Here is an 18,830-nt window from a genome sequence, read left to right as displayed (position 1 = left end):
GATTCTAGAGAGAGAGACAGGAAGGATGGCACTAGGTTTCAGGTCAGTGTCCTGTTGCGAGTGTTATTGTGCATCGCATCACAGGGTTTAGCTAGCCTGGTTAAAACCAGACCCTTCTCAGTTGAAACTGAGTGAAGGGTCTGGGGAAGCTATGTAGACGAATCATTTCCAAAGGGGCGTCACCAACCGACGTAGCTCAGCTTGATTGACAGGTGATCTGACCAATCATACTTCGCCATCCGCCATTTTGTCCGACAAAGCAGTCAGGAGAGTAGATTAACATAGGAGGATTTGAACTTCTTTGAGGATTGGAGTGTACTGACGCCTTTCCGTGGTTAAAACAGCATTCCTTCTTATGTTTGTTCATGTTTATTTGAGGCTATAAATTAACTAGAAGGAAGAGATGATCGGTTCACAAGAACAGCTTTAACTGATGCTCTACAGCGATCTGTCACGGCACATTAAAGAGCAACAAAACGGTATTTATTGTTTAAATTTCTTTTAAAAAATGACCAAATTTGAAAGCTGAGACTTTGTTTAATATGTTTAATATCAAACGTAACCGAAAAGTAGCCTGGTCTGTCCTGTCTGCCAGCGTGTCGTCAGTCTCCTCTCTGCTCCGCAATGTATTTTTCACTGCGTGAGAACTCCTTCAGCGTCGCTGCGCTGTCGTCATCATGTAAATCCCTCCCCAAACGTTTCTGATTGGTGCCGCGATTTCGGCGGCACAGTAATGAGTTTGAATGGGCTCTTCTCCAGACTATCCTGAAGAGAGAATTAAGATTCGCCGGAAGTAGTCTGGGTTTTCCCAGGCTAGGGTTTAGCTGTAATTAGCACATCAATCCCTGCACTCATGAATCTCCAGAGCTCACGCTCCCATCATGCACCTCTGCAGGGACGGTTCTCAGTGTTTGGTTTGACCCGCTGTGCTGAGGTTCAGTTCATCCCATCAATCCCAGTCTCCAGTCTCTGTTGGGAAACTCCAGCTGAAATGTGATGCTCGTGTTTTTTCAGTCAGATTTATGAACTGTGTGTGTGCGCTGTTAGTGTGTGTGTGTGTGTGTGTGTGTGTGTGTGTGTGTGCTGGTCTTACTGCGGATCTTGTTGACTGGAGACTAGGCTTCAGAAGTTCTGGACAGGGTTTTCTACATTCTCTCAGCTTTTCTCTTGTGAAAAAAGAGATGTGCTTCATTTTTGTTTAAATGCACTTGTAATGTTCTTCAAATGTTAAACGTAGAGAGTTACACTTTCATGACTGTTTCTTAACACACTCTTAAACAGTTCACTTATAATAATGTCGAATTAACAGTTTCACTTTAAAGTATGTTTGAAATCATTGTGTTTTAATAATCTTTTAAAGAAGTGCACTTACAGTATTTTGATGTGTTGACTAACATGCTAAAGCTCATAAGTACTTAGTTATAATTTAATCTGTAGAGTGTTTTTCAATATTACATTTAATATATATACTAGTTTATAGCTTCATCATTACAAATGTGTGACATACAGGTTTCAATAGAAATGGCATTAAAGTATATTTTTAGTTTACCATAAATGTTTGTCAGGACACTTTAAACCAAAGACAATAGAAGTAATTATGAAATTACAAATAAAGATGTACTGAAGTTCTAAAAAACACTTTAAAGTTCAGCTAATTCTATTATAGAGATACGGAAGCCCTGAAACGCAACGTAAAAAAAAAAACGTTTTTTTTTTTTTTTTTAAATTCTAGTATTTCGAGATTAAAGTCGAAACATTTCGAGTCTATTCATCAAAGAATCCTGGAAAATAAAATGTATCACAGTTTCCACAATAATATGAACTTTGATTATAATAATCATAAATGTTTCTTGAGCATCAGATCATAAGAGTGATTTCTGAAGGATCATGTGACACTGAAGACTGGAGTAATGATGCTGAACATTCAGCTTTGATCACAGGAATAAATTCTATTTCACTATATATTCTCATAGAAAACATCTGATTTACATTATAATAATATTTCACAGTTTTTACTGTACTTTTGATCAAATAAACACAGCCTAAGTGAGCAGAAGACTCTTTCAGAAACATACAATATCTTACAGACCCAAAACTCCATCAACATAATTAATCTAGTAGTATAGGGAAATATATTAATAATAATAATAATAATAATAAATATAGCTGCAAGCAGGGGCCTGTTTCAGAAAGGAGGTTAGGTGAAAACTCTGAGTATGTTAACCCTGAAATGAGGGAAACTCTGGGTTTTCTGTTTCAGAATGGGAGGTATGTCAAACCTGAGAAAGCAGAGTAAGTCAAGCCCGTTTCTGAAAGAGAGGTAACTTATACTCAGAGTCAGTTACCATGGCAACTTACTCTGTGAACCTAACCTGGTCGGGAGCAGGTTTTCTTCGGTAAACCCAGAGTTTCTTTCGGTCTCCTCCCCTTTTTTAAAGAGGAAGTGGTGTTTAAACACCTCATTCATTCTTTCAGTACATTTTTATTAATAAAATTAATATTTTATTAATAAATAAAATATTGCTATTTTTTTTTTTTTAAATAAGATGAAGTCTATATAACTCCTTAACTGGCAACTGAAAACACAGTAGTAGATTAGAGTTACATAATGTAGTTCTAAACAAATTCTACAGAATTAAACTGTGGCATTTACTGTAAATCACTGAACTGTTCATCTGTGCACCAGAAGCTGATGGACCGTCCTCCTGCTGTTCTTCCACACCCTGGGGCGCGGTGGGGGAGATAAGAATACCCCTTTATACTTAGATTTAAACTTAGATTCTATAGGCTACTCCACATAAAAATGTAGATTGTTTGATGTGTAGACACATAATATTAACATTACCTCTGTAGGCCTCTCTGTGGCAGCAGAAACTCTTCATCCCCATGTGATGAGCATTTGGTCGAGTGCACATTATAACACTATTTGTCATAATTTCTGGTGTATTGAGTAGGCGACTTACGACTGCCTGGGGTTCTGTTGGGACAGGAGGCTCCAAAAGACAGATATTACCATCATAATCTATTGGGACCAACAAAAATCCCAACCCAAAGTAAAATAAATGGAAATATCAAAAATAGCCTATATAAAAAATAACACATTATGTAAACCTCTTACATTTTATGAAGGCCCTTGAATCTTTGGGACTGGCTCTGAAGTCCGTCCTGGAATTCCCTCATCCAGAAATGCTGCTACACTGCTAGACACTGGATGCTATTTAGTTATTTAATATGTCACATGTTTGTAAAGTCAGGTAGCCTACACCCATACTATGCTCAAGCCTTACTTGACTAAATTATGTTTTTATATTTAAATTTCAGCTGCTGCCATGTTCTTTTAATGCACCTACATGAAAATTAAAATTAGGTTGAATAACATACTGTTCTTCCAGATTCACCTCTGATATTATAACAGTTGGGCAAGTTACTTGTATTACTAACTACAAATGACATCTTCAACAGTGTAATTAGATTAATGTAATAATGACTATCTTTAGAAATTATTGGTCTACTTATTACTAATTACTAAATCCCATGTCAACCTTAAACACTTGAACAATACAAGACAAGAAACAGCACTTTTAATGCTTTCAAATAAACAATATACAATTCCATGAATTATTCTTGAATTGACCAAAGTGTGTAGAGGGAGAAGGTTACATTAAAAATATAACTTTTAAAAATGTATGTTAAATAGGCTATACAGAATTGTTCTATAGTCTAATGCAATTACATCAGATTTAACTTTAAATTACAGAAGAATTAAGAGTAATCCCTTTAATTAAATTACAGTATTTAGATTACTTTGTAATTAATCACACCCATCACTGTATAACAGTAATTAAAATGTGAAGAAATATGAAGACCTCTTTTTGTCTGCCGCTGTTGCCATGGTGACTCATAATATCTGTGCTCCATTGATAATGGCTTTTTATAGTTGTGGTGCACGCGCTTAACTCAGAGTCAGTCAACTCAGAGTTGATTGAACTAACTCATTTCAGCTGTTCTGAAACCAAAAACTCAGAGTTTCCCATCTCAGGGTAAGTCAACTCAGAGTTCAAGTTTTAACTCAGAGTTGGTTGAACCTCCTTATTGAAACAGGCCCCAGGAAAGCACTTTTATTTTTTTATGATTAAATTTTTCTCTATTCCTTGTTGAAATACTAAAGGGATATGGTAACTGAAAAAATAAGAGATGGGAGGAAAAATTATACTTCAATGTTTCAGTGATTGCTCCCAAAATGATCGAGTTCCCCCGAGAAACTTTGCGTCCGCTCGAATAACATTTGTGTTTTCTCGTAAAACAATTGTGTACCTCCGAGAAACAAGTAAAACATTTGCATTGTCTCGCAAAACTATTGGTAAACTAAAACTATCCTCTAGAGAAATGTTAAGTTAAACGTTAAACTTTTTTTTTTTTTTAAATTCTAGTATTTCGAGATTAAAGTCGAAACATTTCGAGATTAAAGTCGAAACATTATCAGAATACAGTCTTCTGTAGAAGTTGTGTGTGTGTGCATTCATAACGGCGCGCGTCCACTGGTGCATAGACTTTAATCTCGAAATATTTCGACTTTAATCTCGAAATGCTAGATTATTATTATTATTTTTTTACCTATTTTTTTTTTTTTTTTTACGTTGCGGTTCAGGGCTTCCGTATATAAACTATTTAAACTATCACATTTTTATTTAATTGAAATTAACATGCAAATGTGTCAGAAAACATAAAAGTGTGCTAAATGTACTTTATTTTCTCAATGTTCAAATGATGGACTTTGAAAAAAATGGTACTGAATTCATAATTAAGAAACTGGAAATTAACTTTAAAAAAAGGGAATGACATTCATGTAAGATTGTAATTGAATTGTTGTTGTTTTGTGTAAATGAAATTGACATGTTGTCTATCTGTGTTGAATTACTTTGAGAGTAGTTTTTCCTTCATTGCAGACCAAACTCTGGCCAATTCAGTGTTTCTTCAGACAGATTTATGAAGTGTGTATTATTGATGTGTCATAGACTCCTGCAACACTGCTGTAGGTCTCTCAGTTTTACGGCACTTCTGGGCAGATTGGCAATGTTTCTTTAACTCAGTATTTGGAGGAAGGCTTTATAGTTGCACTGACTTTAGGAATCTGTGTGGAAAGTTTCTTGTGTTGTTGCACAGTTGATTTTATGATCGCTGATCTACTAATGGAGGTCTAAAACAACAAGCTCATTACAGTCATTGTTCTTCTCCTTTACATCTGACTTTCATTAATGTCTTTGGCATCGTAGATGAACTGTTGTTCTCCAGGGGGCAGTTTGCAGTTTTCATTTACTCAGACTTCATTCCTGTGCTGTTTTGGTGACGAGGAAAGTGTCGAGATTACGAGTGGGTTTGCTCTCAGTGTGAGCGAGTCCGGGTTCGTCAGATTTACTCCAGATGGAAGCTCTGCCGCCAGACGGACACAGGACACACAGATTTGACCATCTGAGACTCACTGTGTTGTTTTGAGGAAGCATTAAAATGATCTCTGATTGATGGGTTGTTACTATGACAATAGTTACTGATTGTGTGTTTTATTTAATGTTAAAAGATTTAATTTTGAGTTTAAATATAATTTTGCATGATGACCTTAATAGCCGTATTGAAAACAACAGTGGATAACTCTCCTTGGCTGTGAGTTTTGATTGATTTGGTTGTGAGTGCAGTGCGCTTACAGAGAGACTCCGCCCACACTCTCTTCTGATTGGCTGTGGGTTTTGAATGATTTAGTTGCGAGTGCAGTGCGCTTTCAGAGAGACTCCGCCCACACTCTCTTCTGATTGGCTGTGAGTTTTGATTGATTTGGTTGTGAGTGCAGTGTGCTTACAGAGAGACTCCGCCCACACTCTCTTCTGATTGGTTGTGAGTTTTGATTGATTTGGTTGTGAGTGCAGTGCGCTTTCAGAGAGACTCCGCCCACACTCTCTTCTGATTGGCTGTGGGTTTTGAATGATTTAGTTGCGAGTGCAGTGCGCTTTCAGAGAGACTCCGCCCACACTCTCTTCTGATTGGCTGTGAGTTTTGATTGATTTGGTTGTGAGTGCAGTGCGCTTACAGAGAGACTCCACCCACACTCTCTTCTGATTGGTTGTGAGTTTTGATTGATTTGGTTGTGAGTGCAGTGCGCTTTCAGAGAGACTCCGCCCACACTCTCTTCTGATTGGCTGTGGGTTTTGAATGATTTAGTTGCGAGTGCAGTGCGCTTTAAGAGAGACTCCGCCCACACTCTCTTCTGATTGGCTGTGAGTTTTGATTGATTTGGTTGCGAGTGCAGTGTGCTTACAGAGAGACTCCGCCCACACTCTCTTCTGATTGGCTGTGAGTTTTGATTGATTTGGTTGTGAGTGCAGTGCGCTTACAGAGAGACTCCACCCATACTCTCTTCTGATTGGTTGTGAGTTTTGATTGATTTGGTTGCGAGTGCAGTGTGCTTACAGAGAGACTCCGCCCACACTCTCTTCTGATTGGTTGTGAGTTTTGATTGATTTGGTTGTGAGTGCAGTGCGCTTACAGAGAGACTCCGCCCACACTCTCTTCTGATTGGTTGTGAGTTTTGATTGATTGGGTTGTGAGTGCAGTGCGCTTACAGAGAGACTACCACCACACTCTCTTCTGATTGGCTGTGGGTTTTGATTGATTGGGTTGTGAGTGCAGTGCGCTTACAGAGAGACTCCGCCCACACTCTCTTCTGATTGGCTGTGGGTTTTGAATGATTTAGTTGCGAGTGCAGTGCGCTTTCAGAGAGACTCCGCCCACACTCTCTTCTGATTGGCTGTGAGTTTTGATTGATTTGGTTGTGAGTGCAGTGCGCTTACAGAGAGACTCCACCCACACTCTCTTCTGATTGGTTGTGAGTTTTGATTGATTTGGTTGTGAGTGCAGTGCGCTTTCAGAGAGACTCCGCCCACACTCTCTTCTGATTGGCTGTGAGTTTTGATTGATTTGGTTGTGAGTGCAGTGCGCTTACAGAGAGACTCCACCCACACTCTCTTCTGATTGGTTGTGAGTTTTGATTGATTTGGTTGTGAGTGCAGTGCGCTTTCAGAGAGACTCCGCCCACACTCTCTTCTGATTGGCTGTGGGTTTTGAATGATTTAGTTGCGAGTGCAGTGCGCTTTCAGAGAGACTCCGCCCACACTCTCTTCTGATTGGCTGTGAGTTTTGATTGATTTGGTTGTGAGTGCAGTGCGCTTACAGAGAGACTCCACCCATACTCTCTTCTGATTGGTTGTGAGTTTTGATTGATTTGGTTGCGAGTGCAGTGTGCTTACAGAGAGACTCCGCCCACACTCTCTTCTGATTGGTTGTGAGTTTTGATTGATTTGGTTGTGAGTGCAGTGCGCTTACAGAGAGACTCCGCCCACACTCTCTTCTGATTGGTTGTGAGTTTTGATTGATTGGGTTGTGAGTGCAGTGCGCTTACAGAGAGACTCCGCCCACACTCTCTTCTGATTGGCTGTGAGTTTTGATTGATTGGGTTGTGAGTGCAGTGCGCTTACAGAGAGACTCCGCCCACACTCTCTTCTGATTGGTTGTGAGTTTTGATTGATTGGGTTGTGAGTGCAGTGCGCTTACAGAGAAACTCCGCCCACACTCTCTTCTGATTGGCTGTGAGTTTTGATTGATTGGGTTGTGAGTGCAGTGCGCTTTCAGAGAGACTCCGCCACACTGTCTTCTGATTGGCTGTGAGTTTTGATTAATTTGGTTGTGAGTGCAGTGCGCTTTCAGAGAGACTCCGCCCACACTCTCATCTGATTGGCTGTGGGTTTTGAATGATTTAGTTGCGAGTGCAGTGCGCTTTCAGAGAGACTCCGCCCACACTCTCTTCTGATTGGCTGTGAGTTTTGATTGATTTGGTTGTGAGTGCAGTGCGCTTACAGAGAGACTCCGCCCACACTCTCTTCTGATTGGCTGTGGGTTTTGATTGATTTGGTTGCGAGTGCAGTGCGCTTACAGAAAGACTCCGCCCACACTCTCTTCTGATTGGCTGTGAGTTTTGATTGATTTGGTTGCGAGTGCAGTGCGCTTACAGAGAGACTCCGCCCACACTCTCTTCTGATTGGCTGTGAGTTTTGATTGATTGGGTTGTGAGTGCAGTGCGCTTTCAGAGAGACTCCGCCCACACTCTCTTCTGATTGGCTGTGAGTTTTGATTGATTTGGTTGTGAGGGCTGTCCTTTTGCAGAGAGACTCCGCCCACACTCTCTTCTGATTGGCTGTGAGTTTTGATTGATTTGGTTGTGAGTGCAGTGCGCTTTCAGAGAGACTCCGCCCACACTCTCATCTGATTGGCTGTGAGTTTTGTTTGATTTGGTTGTGAGTGCAGCGTTTTGGAAGGAGACTCCGCCCATACTCTCTTCTGATTGGCTGTGAGTTTTGATTGACTTGATGCATCTGGTGTGGACAGATTTGCCTGTTGCTGGAATCGTGTGGTGTTGTGTCTGGTTAAGAGACGGTGTAAAGTGGACAGTGGAGTCTCAGTCTCGTAGAGTCAGATGTCGATGATACAGCGGCTCTAGATACTGAACTCTCGTTACTCTGTTTATTCCTCCATGAAACATTCACGGCTGTTCTCTGCTCAAGGTCTTGTCGAAACATTCGCTGCATGGTAGAAACGAACTTGTTTCTACAAACTTATTCTACTAAACAAGTGTTTCTCTCAGACATGGCTGAAGAGGTCGATGTGCTGCTCTCCGGGTCACTTGTGCTGGGATTCGCCTTCTGTTCATCTTCTTCACTTCATGAAGTCTTGTGTTTTTACAACCCAATTCACCAACCCTGCAGGAATGTTAAAAAACATAAAAATGTTGTGTATTTAAAAAAAAGCATTTCTAAACTAATCTTCATCTTAGGTCAAAAGAAACCGAATGAAATCGGCCGTGACATATTTTAAATTTAATTGGATGGAGTGCTTGATAACATACTGCAAAATTAAATGTATTAACACATGTCTCCATTTTAATTCTACTTTGTTAAATTTTGGAAATTCTACTTTCTTTTTATGGAAAAAAACTGACAGGCTTGATTAAGTCTTAAGGTTTGCATTATTCTTTTCCATTGTGCAGTATAAATAGAGTCCCAGAAAGAAAAAGTTGCCTTGAAAATCCCGGATGATGCACTTAATTAACCGGAAAAAGGAAGTGTGGAATGTTGGAAACTTCATGCGCTGAAGCCTTGTCGAATAACCTTATACAATGAATGCACTACTAGTATAGGCAGTTGAGTATATAGTATAAGTGCATGGTTTGAGACACAGGTTTAGTTGAGTTGTACACTGTGTTACCATAGTAAAGCATAGGTAAAGATAAAGGTAAAGCTTGTGCTGAGGCAGAGCCCAGGCTTCCAGTCCTCACTTCAGCGCGTCTGAATGTCTGCAAAACAACAACGCCACTGCCAGACCAGCACAAATGTTTATGGTGCGTGATTTCTGTGCTTCCTAATCACAGGAAAAGAGCCTGTGGGAATTTCTGCCGCCTGGATCAGATTGTGTCTCATTTACTCCAGCTTTACTCTGTCTTCAGATTCAGATCCTCAGCTGGTGAAGAAAGAGCTCCATGATCTGTGGCGAGTGTGTGGGATAAGAAACGCGTGAAATGTGGATCGGATCACTGAACTGTGCTTTCGTTTGAGTGACGCTCTGACCGTTACACAAGAGTACACACAAACATCTTCACAATCGCCCAGTACACTTGAGATTATAACAGCAAACTAGTGTTTTCTGAGGCTTGCCCATGTAAAAATCACTGTTGTGTTCTGTGAGTGTGTGTGTGTGAGCGCGTGTGTCTGTGCATGTGTGTCTGTGATTAAATGAAGAAACAGAAAAAACTGAGACAGACTAAATCCAGAAGAACTGCGGGAACGTCTCCGAGACACTTGAAGAAACCTTCCTGCAAAGCTACTGTGAAAAGCACTGGCACTCGTGTTAAAATGCTGTAAAGTGAGAATGCTTTCAAAAATAAAATCACAAATTGAATTTATTTATGATTTAACTTCTATTAATGAATTCAAATCAATATATGGTGTAAGGACCCTTTGCGTTTAAAACGGCTTTTGTCCAGGTACACTTGCGCATAGTTTTTCAGGGAGCTTTGCAGGAAGGTTTCTTCAAGTGTCTCGGAGACGTTCCCGCTGTTCTTCTGGATTTAGTCTGTCTCAGTTTCTTCTGTTTCTTCATGTAATCACAGACGGACTCGATGATGGTGAGATCAGATCATACCGGCTGTGGTCAGACTCCTTGTGCATACACAAATCTCACTGGATTATTACAATTAATGGCAAGAAGAATGTTTGGAAATGTAAACATTTAAATATTTCATACATTTTATATTGACATACATTTTAAATTATTTACATACTACTATGTTCTCTCGCAATTCTGTGCTTATATCTAAACTAGCAATTACAAGAAAACAAGTCAGAATTACGAGATAAAAATTCTGTTATTTTGTAAATTTTTCTGGTCAAATGGGCTCAGATATTAATTTCAGAAACCTTTCTTGTATTTCCACAGGATGAACAGATGTTCTTCTCCCTCAACGTTACTCAAGCGAACCCGTCTGTGCTGATCATAAGATCTACAGCCACAAAAACCATCAAGGTCGTGCTTCAGAAGAATCCTGACGTGGAGATCATCGTGAGTACCAGTGCATTCAGTCTAGATGAAGACAGTTCCTTTGTACATCACTAAAAATAAGAGATGTTGTACATGGCAAAGGATGCATGTTTGTTGACGAGCTGCCAGCACAAAGACTCTTACATCCACGTCTTTATATTGAACAGTGGAACTAATGGCCCGTCGCGTGGGATCCGCTGGCAGGTGTCTGACAATAAAACCAGCTACAGCTGTGCATTCCAGCTCTGTTTCGAGAGGCAATTAACCCTGTTTGTTTAGCCTGTGATCCCATGGGAATTTGCAAACAGACTTTAACTAGTGTAGAATATAGATGTGCCAGAGCACTCGAAACAAAACAGCCCGATATGACAATTTGTTTTCTTCAATTTATTCTTTCCACCGCCGAACCTTGTTAACCTTTATTAGATTGCTGAGAAACAAACCACACTGGAGTTACAGTGCAAAACCGAATGGGAGTGAACAATGTTTATAAAATTAAACTCTGAATGTGAATGAATTCCAAAGCCAGGCTGCAAAATATCAAAAATGTAGTGTGTTATGATGGCCTGGAGGAGACATGCGCTGTCTTGAGTCTGGAGAAACAACATCTTCTTATCAATGAGACACAGAGAAACACAGCTGACCGTTTTCAAGCCTGAATCCATCACGACTCGTTTGCTAAAACACATCTTCCCAAAAACTTGCCAAAAGCTGCTTTCCAGTGCATTTACTAACAGTGTAGGTTGTACGGTTTATACACAGAATATATCTGCACAGGTTTAACCTCAAATCTCTCTCATTTGGTGTCTTTAACTAGCCTGTATTGACAGCATGAACAAAATAATGGGTCAGGTTAGGACAGGCTATGGGCAGTTTCAAATTTTTTTTATATGACGTAATTGCAAAATTTCATGAATTCCTAATGGACAATTTGCACGGTTACTTCCTGGTTTTCGATAAGCCAGCTCGGGCATTTCCAATGAACATTCTGTACTCACTGTACATCCACACAAAACCATCAATGCTTGACTTTTTAATGTTGTATTTATATTTTAATGCCATTATCACACTTGCCTAATTTGCCAATAAAGCAGTTTTATTGATTGCAATAAAGACTAATGTGAACGTTGGAATAAGAAATGCAATGCCTGTAATTGGACACACGACATTTTTTCAGCACTTCAAATGTTATTTTTAATGTGATGACCAAAAACTATAAATATATACCAATAAATATTATAAAAATAAACTTATTAATAAAGTATTCACAGAAGTCTCATGAAAAGCGCAAGCTCACTGATTTCGGCACACTTGTGAAAACTCCAGTTTTGTTTAATAAATCTAACTAAAGTACACACCATCTTTAACTTTTACAGTGTGTTGACGCTTTGTTTTCAACCGAAAGTGTGAACGATGATCGAATTTTGCTGAGGAACACGTCTTTTTTTATGTCGTCTTACATTTGAATAACGAAATTAATGCTAGGTCTGTCTATTTAAGTGACCATATTCTGATTATAAACTAAGTATTACAATATTTATGCTGTTAAAGCTACCTCAGGACATTGAAGATACCAACACACCAGCAAGTGACATTTCACTGGAGGTTTTCCAGCTGGCTTATATGGAAGTTTTAAAGAACGCTCTGTGCATATAGTCCATTGGTGCGTTTCATCATCAGTGTGCAATGCGCGTGTACGTATGCTCTCTAGCGGTTAATAAACAGAACTGCATGTGTCTTGCGGAAGAACATTGTAGCTACTTCTATCTGTTAATGTCTATGACGAGTCACGCAGGTACTGGGAGCAGCAAAGCCGAGCCGACCCCGGTCAAGACAAGAACACGGTTTGGAAAATGGACTGATGATGTACTCATTCATTATATAAATTTTGTTCATTTTGAACACAAAAAGTTACGGACTGCAGCAGTTATGGATACAGTAGCGTTCTGTTGCGCATGCGTGAATTTAACTGAGTGCATGACTATTTTTCAACTTAAGGCCTAGCTGGATAGACTAGCTACTATACTTAGCTCTAAAGGGTGGACGCCTGCGCAAACTGCTTCTCGAGAGAAGGGCCTGACAACGCCCATGAGATATCGGCTTGGGAGGCTTTTTGAAGATAGCCTGCTACCTATGCTGCTATCTACCCTGTAACACCACTAGCATGTTTACACCTAATGCAGAAGGTAGGTCTTGGGTAGACGACTCTTGTAGTAAGAGGAGGCCAGTACTAGGAAAAACTAGATTGTACAGAAATAAAATCTCCTGATGGGCTCCAGCTCTAAGGAACCTACACTCAGATACTGAGAGGCTCGAGGCGAGAATGCTTTGCAGACCGCCACCCAATTCCTAGTACTAAAGCCTAAGATAAAGCCTAAGCCAGATTTCGAGGCGGCCCAATGAGGGCAGACACACAAAAATTATATATATCTGAAGTTCAGAGCTATAATCTCAAAACGACTCTCTAAAGTGAGAAGGGACCAGCTATTTTATTACAATCTGGCTGTCAAGGTGGCCTTGGTGTTGTAGTCTATCTGGATCTTGTACAGAGCGGTGGCCTCAGTAGGATAACTCTAGATTGGGAGGAAGCCATCTCACGCCACACAGAGTTTATCTTTTTGATGCTTGGATGAAAGGTGGCCTCACTAGAGAATTCTCCATGAGATGAAGCCAACCTGTTCACTACTGGGTGACCACAGATTGGTCACAAATACTCCTATAAGAAACCCTAACCAACACACCCCTTAATACTTTCTAAACAGGGAACCGAGGTTTACTGTTTACCTTACTAACTCTCGTAAAGGGAGGTGACCTACAAGCTCATCCTGCTGCTTGTAGAGCGGTGGCCAAAACACTATTCTCTGAATGAAAGCCTACCACCCTTAAGCCTCTTTCACACAGCGTGATGATCCTGGCAAATTGCCAGAGCGCCTTCTGTGTGAACGCAAACACGACCGGGATTGATGCCGGCATCGATGCCGGGTTGGGGACCTAGTAACATTGCCGTGTTCAGTCCTGGAATGCGCACTGTGTGAATAAAAAGCCGTAATAATGCCGTGTCGTAGTGATGACGCTGAAGCCGGGATCGTTCGCCAGCTGTGAAACGCTACGTAATGCGCAAGTTTATGATCGAATCAGAGAAAAAAAATGCACAAGCGTGGTTTCTCGAGAGAGAAATCGCAGCTCATAAGCAAACTTAAGACATTGCTAAGAAGTCACTTCGATGTCACGTGTCTTCACGGGATTTTTACGGGTTGTGTGTGAACGCACTCTCTGATTCCGGAAAATCACTGGCAGTGTGAATGAACCAAAATCAAACGAACCCGGGTCAAATCCCGGGTCACTTTATCCGTGTATTTTCCGGAATCTCTGCGTGAAAGGGGCTTTAGAGTTTGAAAGGGTTGCACTACCAAGCCCGACGCCAGACCTTCAGAAGGGTTCCATATTGAAGGAATAACTCATCATAGGTCCAGCCTCAGGCCTGATGTAAGAAGCGCCTGGGGTAAAAGAAGTGGGGGAGAGGGAAGAAGAGAGGAGTGGGTGGCTGTTTTTTACCCTCAGAGGAAGGGGATCCTTCACTGACGCTGAGAACGTCTGTACTGGATCACCTCCCTCAAATCCTTCTTCATAGAACCGCGCCTTCTCTGCGAACTGCTCCTAGGAGGGGATGGGCACAAGTGGCATTGGGGATGGAGAAACCCACTCAAATTAGCTTCGTTAAACAGGCGTATAAAAATTTGGGTAAATGTGTAAGCTAGATTTATGCCTATTTTTTCACATCTTCATGGACACCACAATGATTTCCCTCGTGTGGAATATTTTTCCTTGTAATAATGTATGATTTTCTAAAAATGAGAACTGCTACGTCTGTGTGTAGATGAGATAAGCAAAGTGTGTGTGGCCAAGCATGCGCCCTTAAAATAGCATCTGAATATCATTCGCCACTGACTTTAGACGAGGTTTCTCCTGGTCTGTGGCGGAATTGTTTTCTGAAACTGCAAAATAGCACCAGGGAACGTTTGCGCCGGAACACGCCTCCTCTTTTCGCTGAACCGCCCCCGGGAGCGCGGATGCAAAATAGGAATGATACATGCGTCGGTGTACAAAGTCAATTGCGCTGGGTGCAAGATAGGGCCCATTGTGTGTAAAGCAGCCCCAGCCTGACCCGCCATCACCTATGCCCTGCCATTCAAGCAAGATGTCATCTTAAGTGGCTTGGAAGGCAGGGTGGGAGCTTTCAGCGTCGATGCCTCTCCAGCGGCAGGATAGTTCGTGAACGTCATGTCGATTGGGGGCATCGACACACACCCATGTTCACGCATCCCCTCAACATCAGCATAGTTTGCTCGCTGATGGCGATAGATGCGTGCTGAATATGAATTCTTCCAGGCCTTATTGATCTCAGTGGGTAGATCGGGCAGGAATGGAAGGCTCACGGGAGCTGGGGAATTATGGTCGGAAAGGAACCGTTCGTCAAGCCTGCCACGAGTGGTCCATTCCCTCACACGCTCCCACTGCAGTTGAAGGGCTGTGAGGGTTCAGGTGGTAAATCCTCTTCACCCTCATCAGCCATCTCCTACTCCAGCAGAGCACTCCTCATGGATCTCCACGGTCTGAGTCTCCGCTCTACCTCAGCGTGAACGGGACCCGAATCTTTCGAAAGGGAACTTAATAGACATTCCTTTTCAAATGTTCTTCTGGTTAGACGAAGCAGACAGACACGGACATCTAGGAGAAAGTGCCTGACTGTAATTTTCAGGCTTTAAACAGTAGTACAGGTAGTGTTATGAAAAAGTTTATATCAAGTAATTGTTTTATTATTTGCGTTTAGTGTTTTGAGCCTCTGCACCACAGAACCAGACTGGCCTGCATGCGGAGACTGAAGCAGATTTATATTGTGTCTTATCCTAAAAGGAAACTCCCATCTATTTCACAGGTGACGAATGAGACTTCAATACAGTTTTTGGGAAGAGGATCTCAGATCCCAGAAGTTGTCCCGTCGGCAGACGGAGATTCTGAACTTCTGAAATGGGCCACAGACAAGTATGGTGGAGTCACATCCTTCACCACGGCACAACATCCCCGTAGCATCACTTTCACTGGGATGACGGGTAAGATCAGACTCTCTGCTGCTTCATTGGCTCTGACGTCGTGTGTGTTATCAGTGATCCAATCTTTTGTGAAACGCTGCCTCTTCCAGGCAAGCTCTTCCGGCGACCCTCCACATGTGACCTGCAGCCGGAAACACCAGCAGAGAAACACTTCATCAAGCTGGACCTGTTCGAGACATCCAATGAGCTGCGATCCTGTTACATGAAGCATCCTGGAGAACAGCTGCACGTGATTAATATTCCTGACGACGTCAAAATAAGGTCAGTGTCATCTTGTAAACTTCACCATGGAGGTTTCTAAAAATGCCATGCCAAAATAAGCATCCTTTATTCCTGTATGACCTTCCATTGGTCCAAAATGTTTACCAGCACTGTACCTTTTAGTTCCATCTGACCTCCTATCACATCTTTCAATGAATCTCGCGGTCTACACTACCAGTCAAAAGTTTTAAATAATTAAAGTGCCCCTATTATGCTATCTTAGAGATCCCTCATGTTGTGTTAAAGATCTCCTACAAAATGTTTAAATGCATCTAAGGTCAAAAAACACTTTAAATTTCTCGTAATCTCCACTGCAGCATCAACTCTTTCCTATCAGTGTCTGAAACGCTTCGATCAAGGATTCAGTCTCTCTAAGCCCCGCCTCTCTGAGAGCTGCTCTGCTCTGATTGGTCAGACAGCAAACACTCATTATCATATCTGAATCTCAGCTCTTGATACACAGTGATACGAACATTAACGATAGCGTGGGTTTTACTGTATCAATCTCATCAAAGTGGATTTGCTTTGGCAGCAGAAAACAGCGTCTTCTCGACATGAACAACACGAACCAAACTCTTCCAGTCTCAGATAAACTACAGTGTTTGAGGGCGGGGCTAAGAGACACTGTTCAGCCAATCAAGACCACAGACTGCAAATTTGTTACATTGTTGCGTAGGTATGTAACATGAAGTGAGACTGGAATTACTGACGACTCGTTTCAGTTCAGGATCGGTTCTTTCTTTTAGGAGACAAAAACTCCATTTATCTGCACTTTAATCTTTGAAAATTTTCTGAACGTTTACATTCACAAACATCTTTAATACTCACTACATGAAACGTCATATCTGAAAGCGCATAATAGGGGCACTATAAATGCAGCCTTGAACATAAGGACATCTCTCAAAAACATTACAAATGTGTCATTTCCTTTCAGCCGTGTGATTGTGCATTTGTCATCCGAGACTAAACTGTTCATCAGAGGTCCACCAAACACTGAGTGGGAAATCCACCCGAGTCACATCTTCCAATTTTGGGTGAGAATGATCATCAAAAATGAACTACAAAATAAGTACTGTTTTTATGGTAAAAAGGTGACAGGCATCCTGTAAATCAGCTTCTGATGCATCTTTCCTTCCTACAGTCCAACAATCCAATAATCTTGAATAACTTGAGATCACCCCCGAGTGGAAAGGTGACAGATGACGCTGGAGACATCAGACAGAAGGTTCTGTCATACTTCAACAGCACGTCCATCAGCAGCTACTCTGAGATCCGTCTGAACGCGCCACACATCGAGCTGTGGATCACCACCAACTCCTCAGGTAATGCGATGTGGATTTACCATCTCCCTCAAATATGGTGAACGGACGATTACTTGCTTGCTTGACATGTGAGAACAAACCTCATTGGTCCTCGCCCATAAATCAAGTACGTTTTAGCTTCTGTTTACCATATTTGAGTGCTCTATGTAACCGATTCAAGATATTAGGGCAAAAATGCCTCTGTCTGATTTGTGTCTCATATTATATGATATGGTTAAGCAATATCACACGAGTGCTGTTTTTGTCCCGAATAGCATGTCCAAATGTGATATTGATTGTATAGAACAGTTCAATAAACAAGAAGTAAGCGATTTGCTGAGAAAGCGGATTCTAGCACACTTCAAGCCAGGGGCGTGTCCACTCATTAGGGGGAGGTGCCTATGTTGCATAGCATGTTTGTGAATTTGGGGGCGGGGCTGTAAAGATTGGCGTGTTTTGGTGATTTTTAAATATCAACAGCGGTTTTCAGAAATCGCTTACAGCACCTTTAAAGTCCCCCTGTGGTGTAAATCCAGCTTTTAATGTTGTTTATATGTTTATGTGGTGTTTTAAATATGCTTTAAGTCAAACCATGTGTAAGTTCATAAGTCGACGGCATTGCTGAGTATTTCCTCCTTAAAACTGCAGTGAACCAAAGACAGTCTCAAAAACACGCTTTAAAAATCGCTGGTGTTTCTGACGTCACAAACTACCTTGTAACCAATCAGATCAACGTGTGATCGTCAACCAGTGGATCTCTGAGCTGAGTGAGTGAGTGGAGGTGGGGCTAATTTGCATATTCATAGAACAGCGCATAATAAATGATGCAAGGGTGTCGAGTTACATTCAAGATATTTTAAGGCATGAGGAATTTTTTTTTAAAAGGAAAAAACGCTTAAATATGTCATTTTGGTGATCAAAGATGAGTTTTAAGGGATAAAATTATTGACTACAGGGCGACTTTAATATCAATTTTGCTAATGAAAATATTACCTATAAGTCAATCAATCGAGTGAACCAATGATTTAATGACTCATTCATAAAGAGAGCCATTTAACCTGTTTGAATCATGGCCATGTTCACATGGCAAGTGCCAAAACCTTTACCAAGTTTCGTACGATTCTGATGAAAAAAAGGTCAACCTGTTGAATGCGTATTAACATGCATGAAAACATGCATGTTGATTTGCTGCTGTCGTCGTTCAGCCCCAGCACACACACACACACACACACGTGTGCCGCTCAAGTGTTCCTGCAAAGCTTTATTAAATCTCACTGTGTGGTCTCTGTTTCTGTGCCTGCAGGACCAGCAGAAGTGGAGCGCACCACTCCGGCACCCACTTCTTCTCCAGCGGCTCCTTTCGAGATGCTGCTGTTCACGTCTCCAGACTTCAGGTCACCTCTGGATTCCTGCAGCAGAGTTCAGAGTGACAAGAGGATCTATGCGGAGGTAGGTCATTCTCGTGTGTTCACAGGCTCATATTCTACATTTATTATACTTGCATTGAGATGCATGACCCATC

General features: G+C 41.3%; 1 protein-coding gene across 5 annotated transcripts in view; it reads left to right on the top strand.

The window, feature by feature from the left end:
• Positions 1-18,830, top strand: part of eng (endoglin) — a 55,206-nt gene that overhangs the window by 22,251 nt on the left and 14,125 nt on the right. For all 5 annotated transcript variants that reach the window (XR_014030266.1, XR_014030267.1, XM_081367014.1 and 2 more), the window contains exons 4-9: positions 10,534-10,656; positions 15,572-15,746; positions 15,836-16,007; positions 16,942-17,041; positions 17,149-17,329; positions 18,612-18,757. Coding sequence is in view for 3 of the 5 variants with exons in the window: in XM_081367014.1 (XP_081223140.1) it covers positions 10,534-10,656; positions 15,572-15,746; positions 15,836-16,007; positions 16,942-17,041; positions 17,149-17,329; positions 18,612-18,757 (897 nt within the window). In the remaining 2 variants the exon portion in view is untranslated. The remainder of the gene's footprint in view (positions 1-10,533; positions 10,657-15,571; positions 15,747-15,835; positions 16,008-16,941; positions 17,042-17,148; positions 17,330-18,611; positions 18,758-18,830) is intronic.

The sequence above is a fragment of the Scardinius erythrophthalmus genome (assembly GCF_964197995.2).
Source record: "Scardinius erythrophthalmus genome assembly, chromosome: 5".
Classification (NCBI taxonomy): domain Eukaryota; kingdom Metazoa; phylum Chordata; class Actinopteri; order Cypriniformes; family Leuciscidae; genus Scardinius; species Scardinius erythrophthalmus.
The sequence above is the reverse complement of the archived record's forward strand: the minus strand, read 5'-3'. Positions and strand labels throughout refer to the sequence as shown.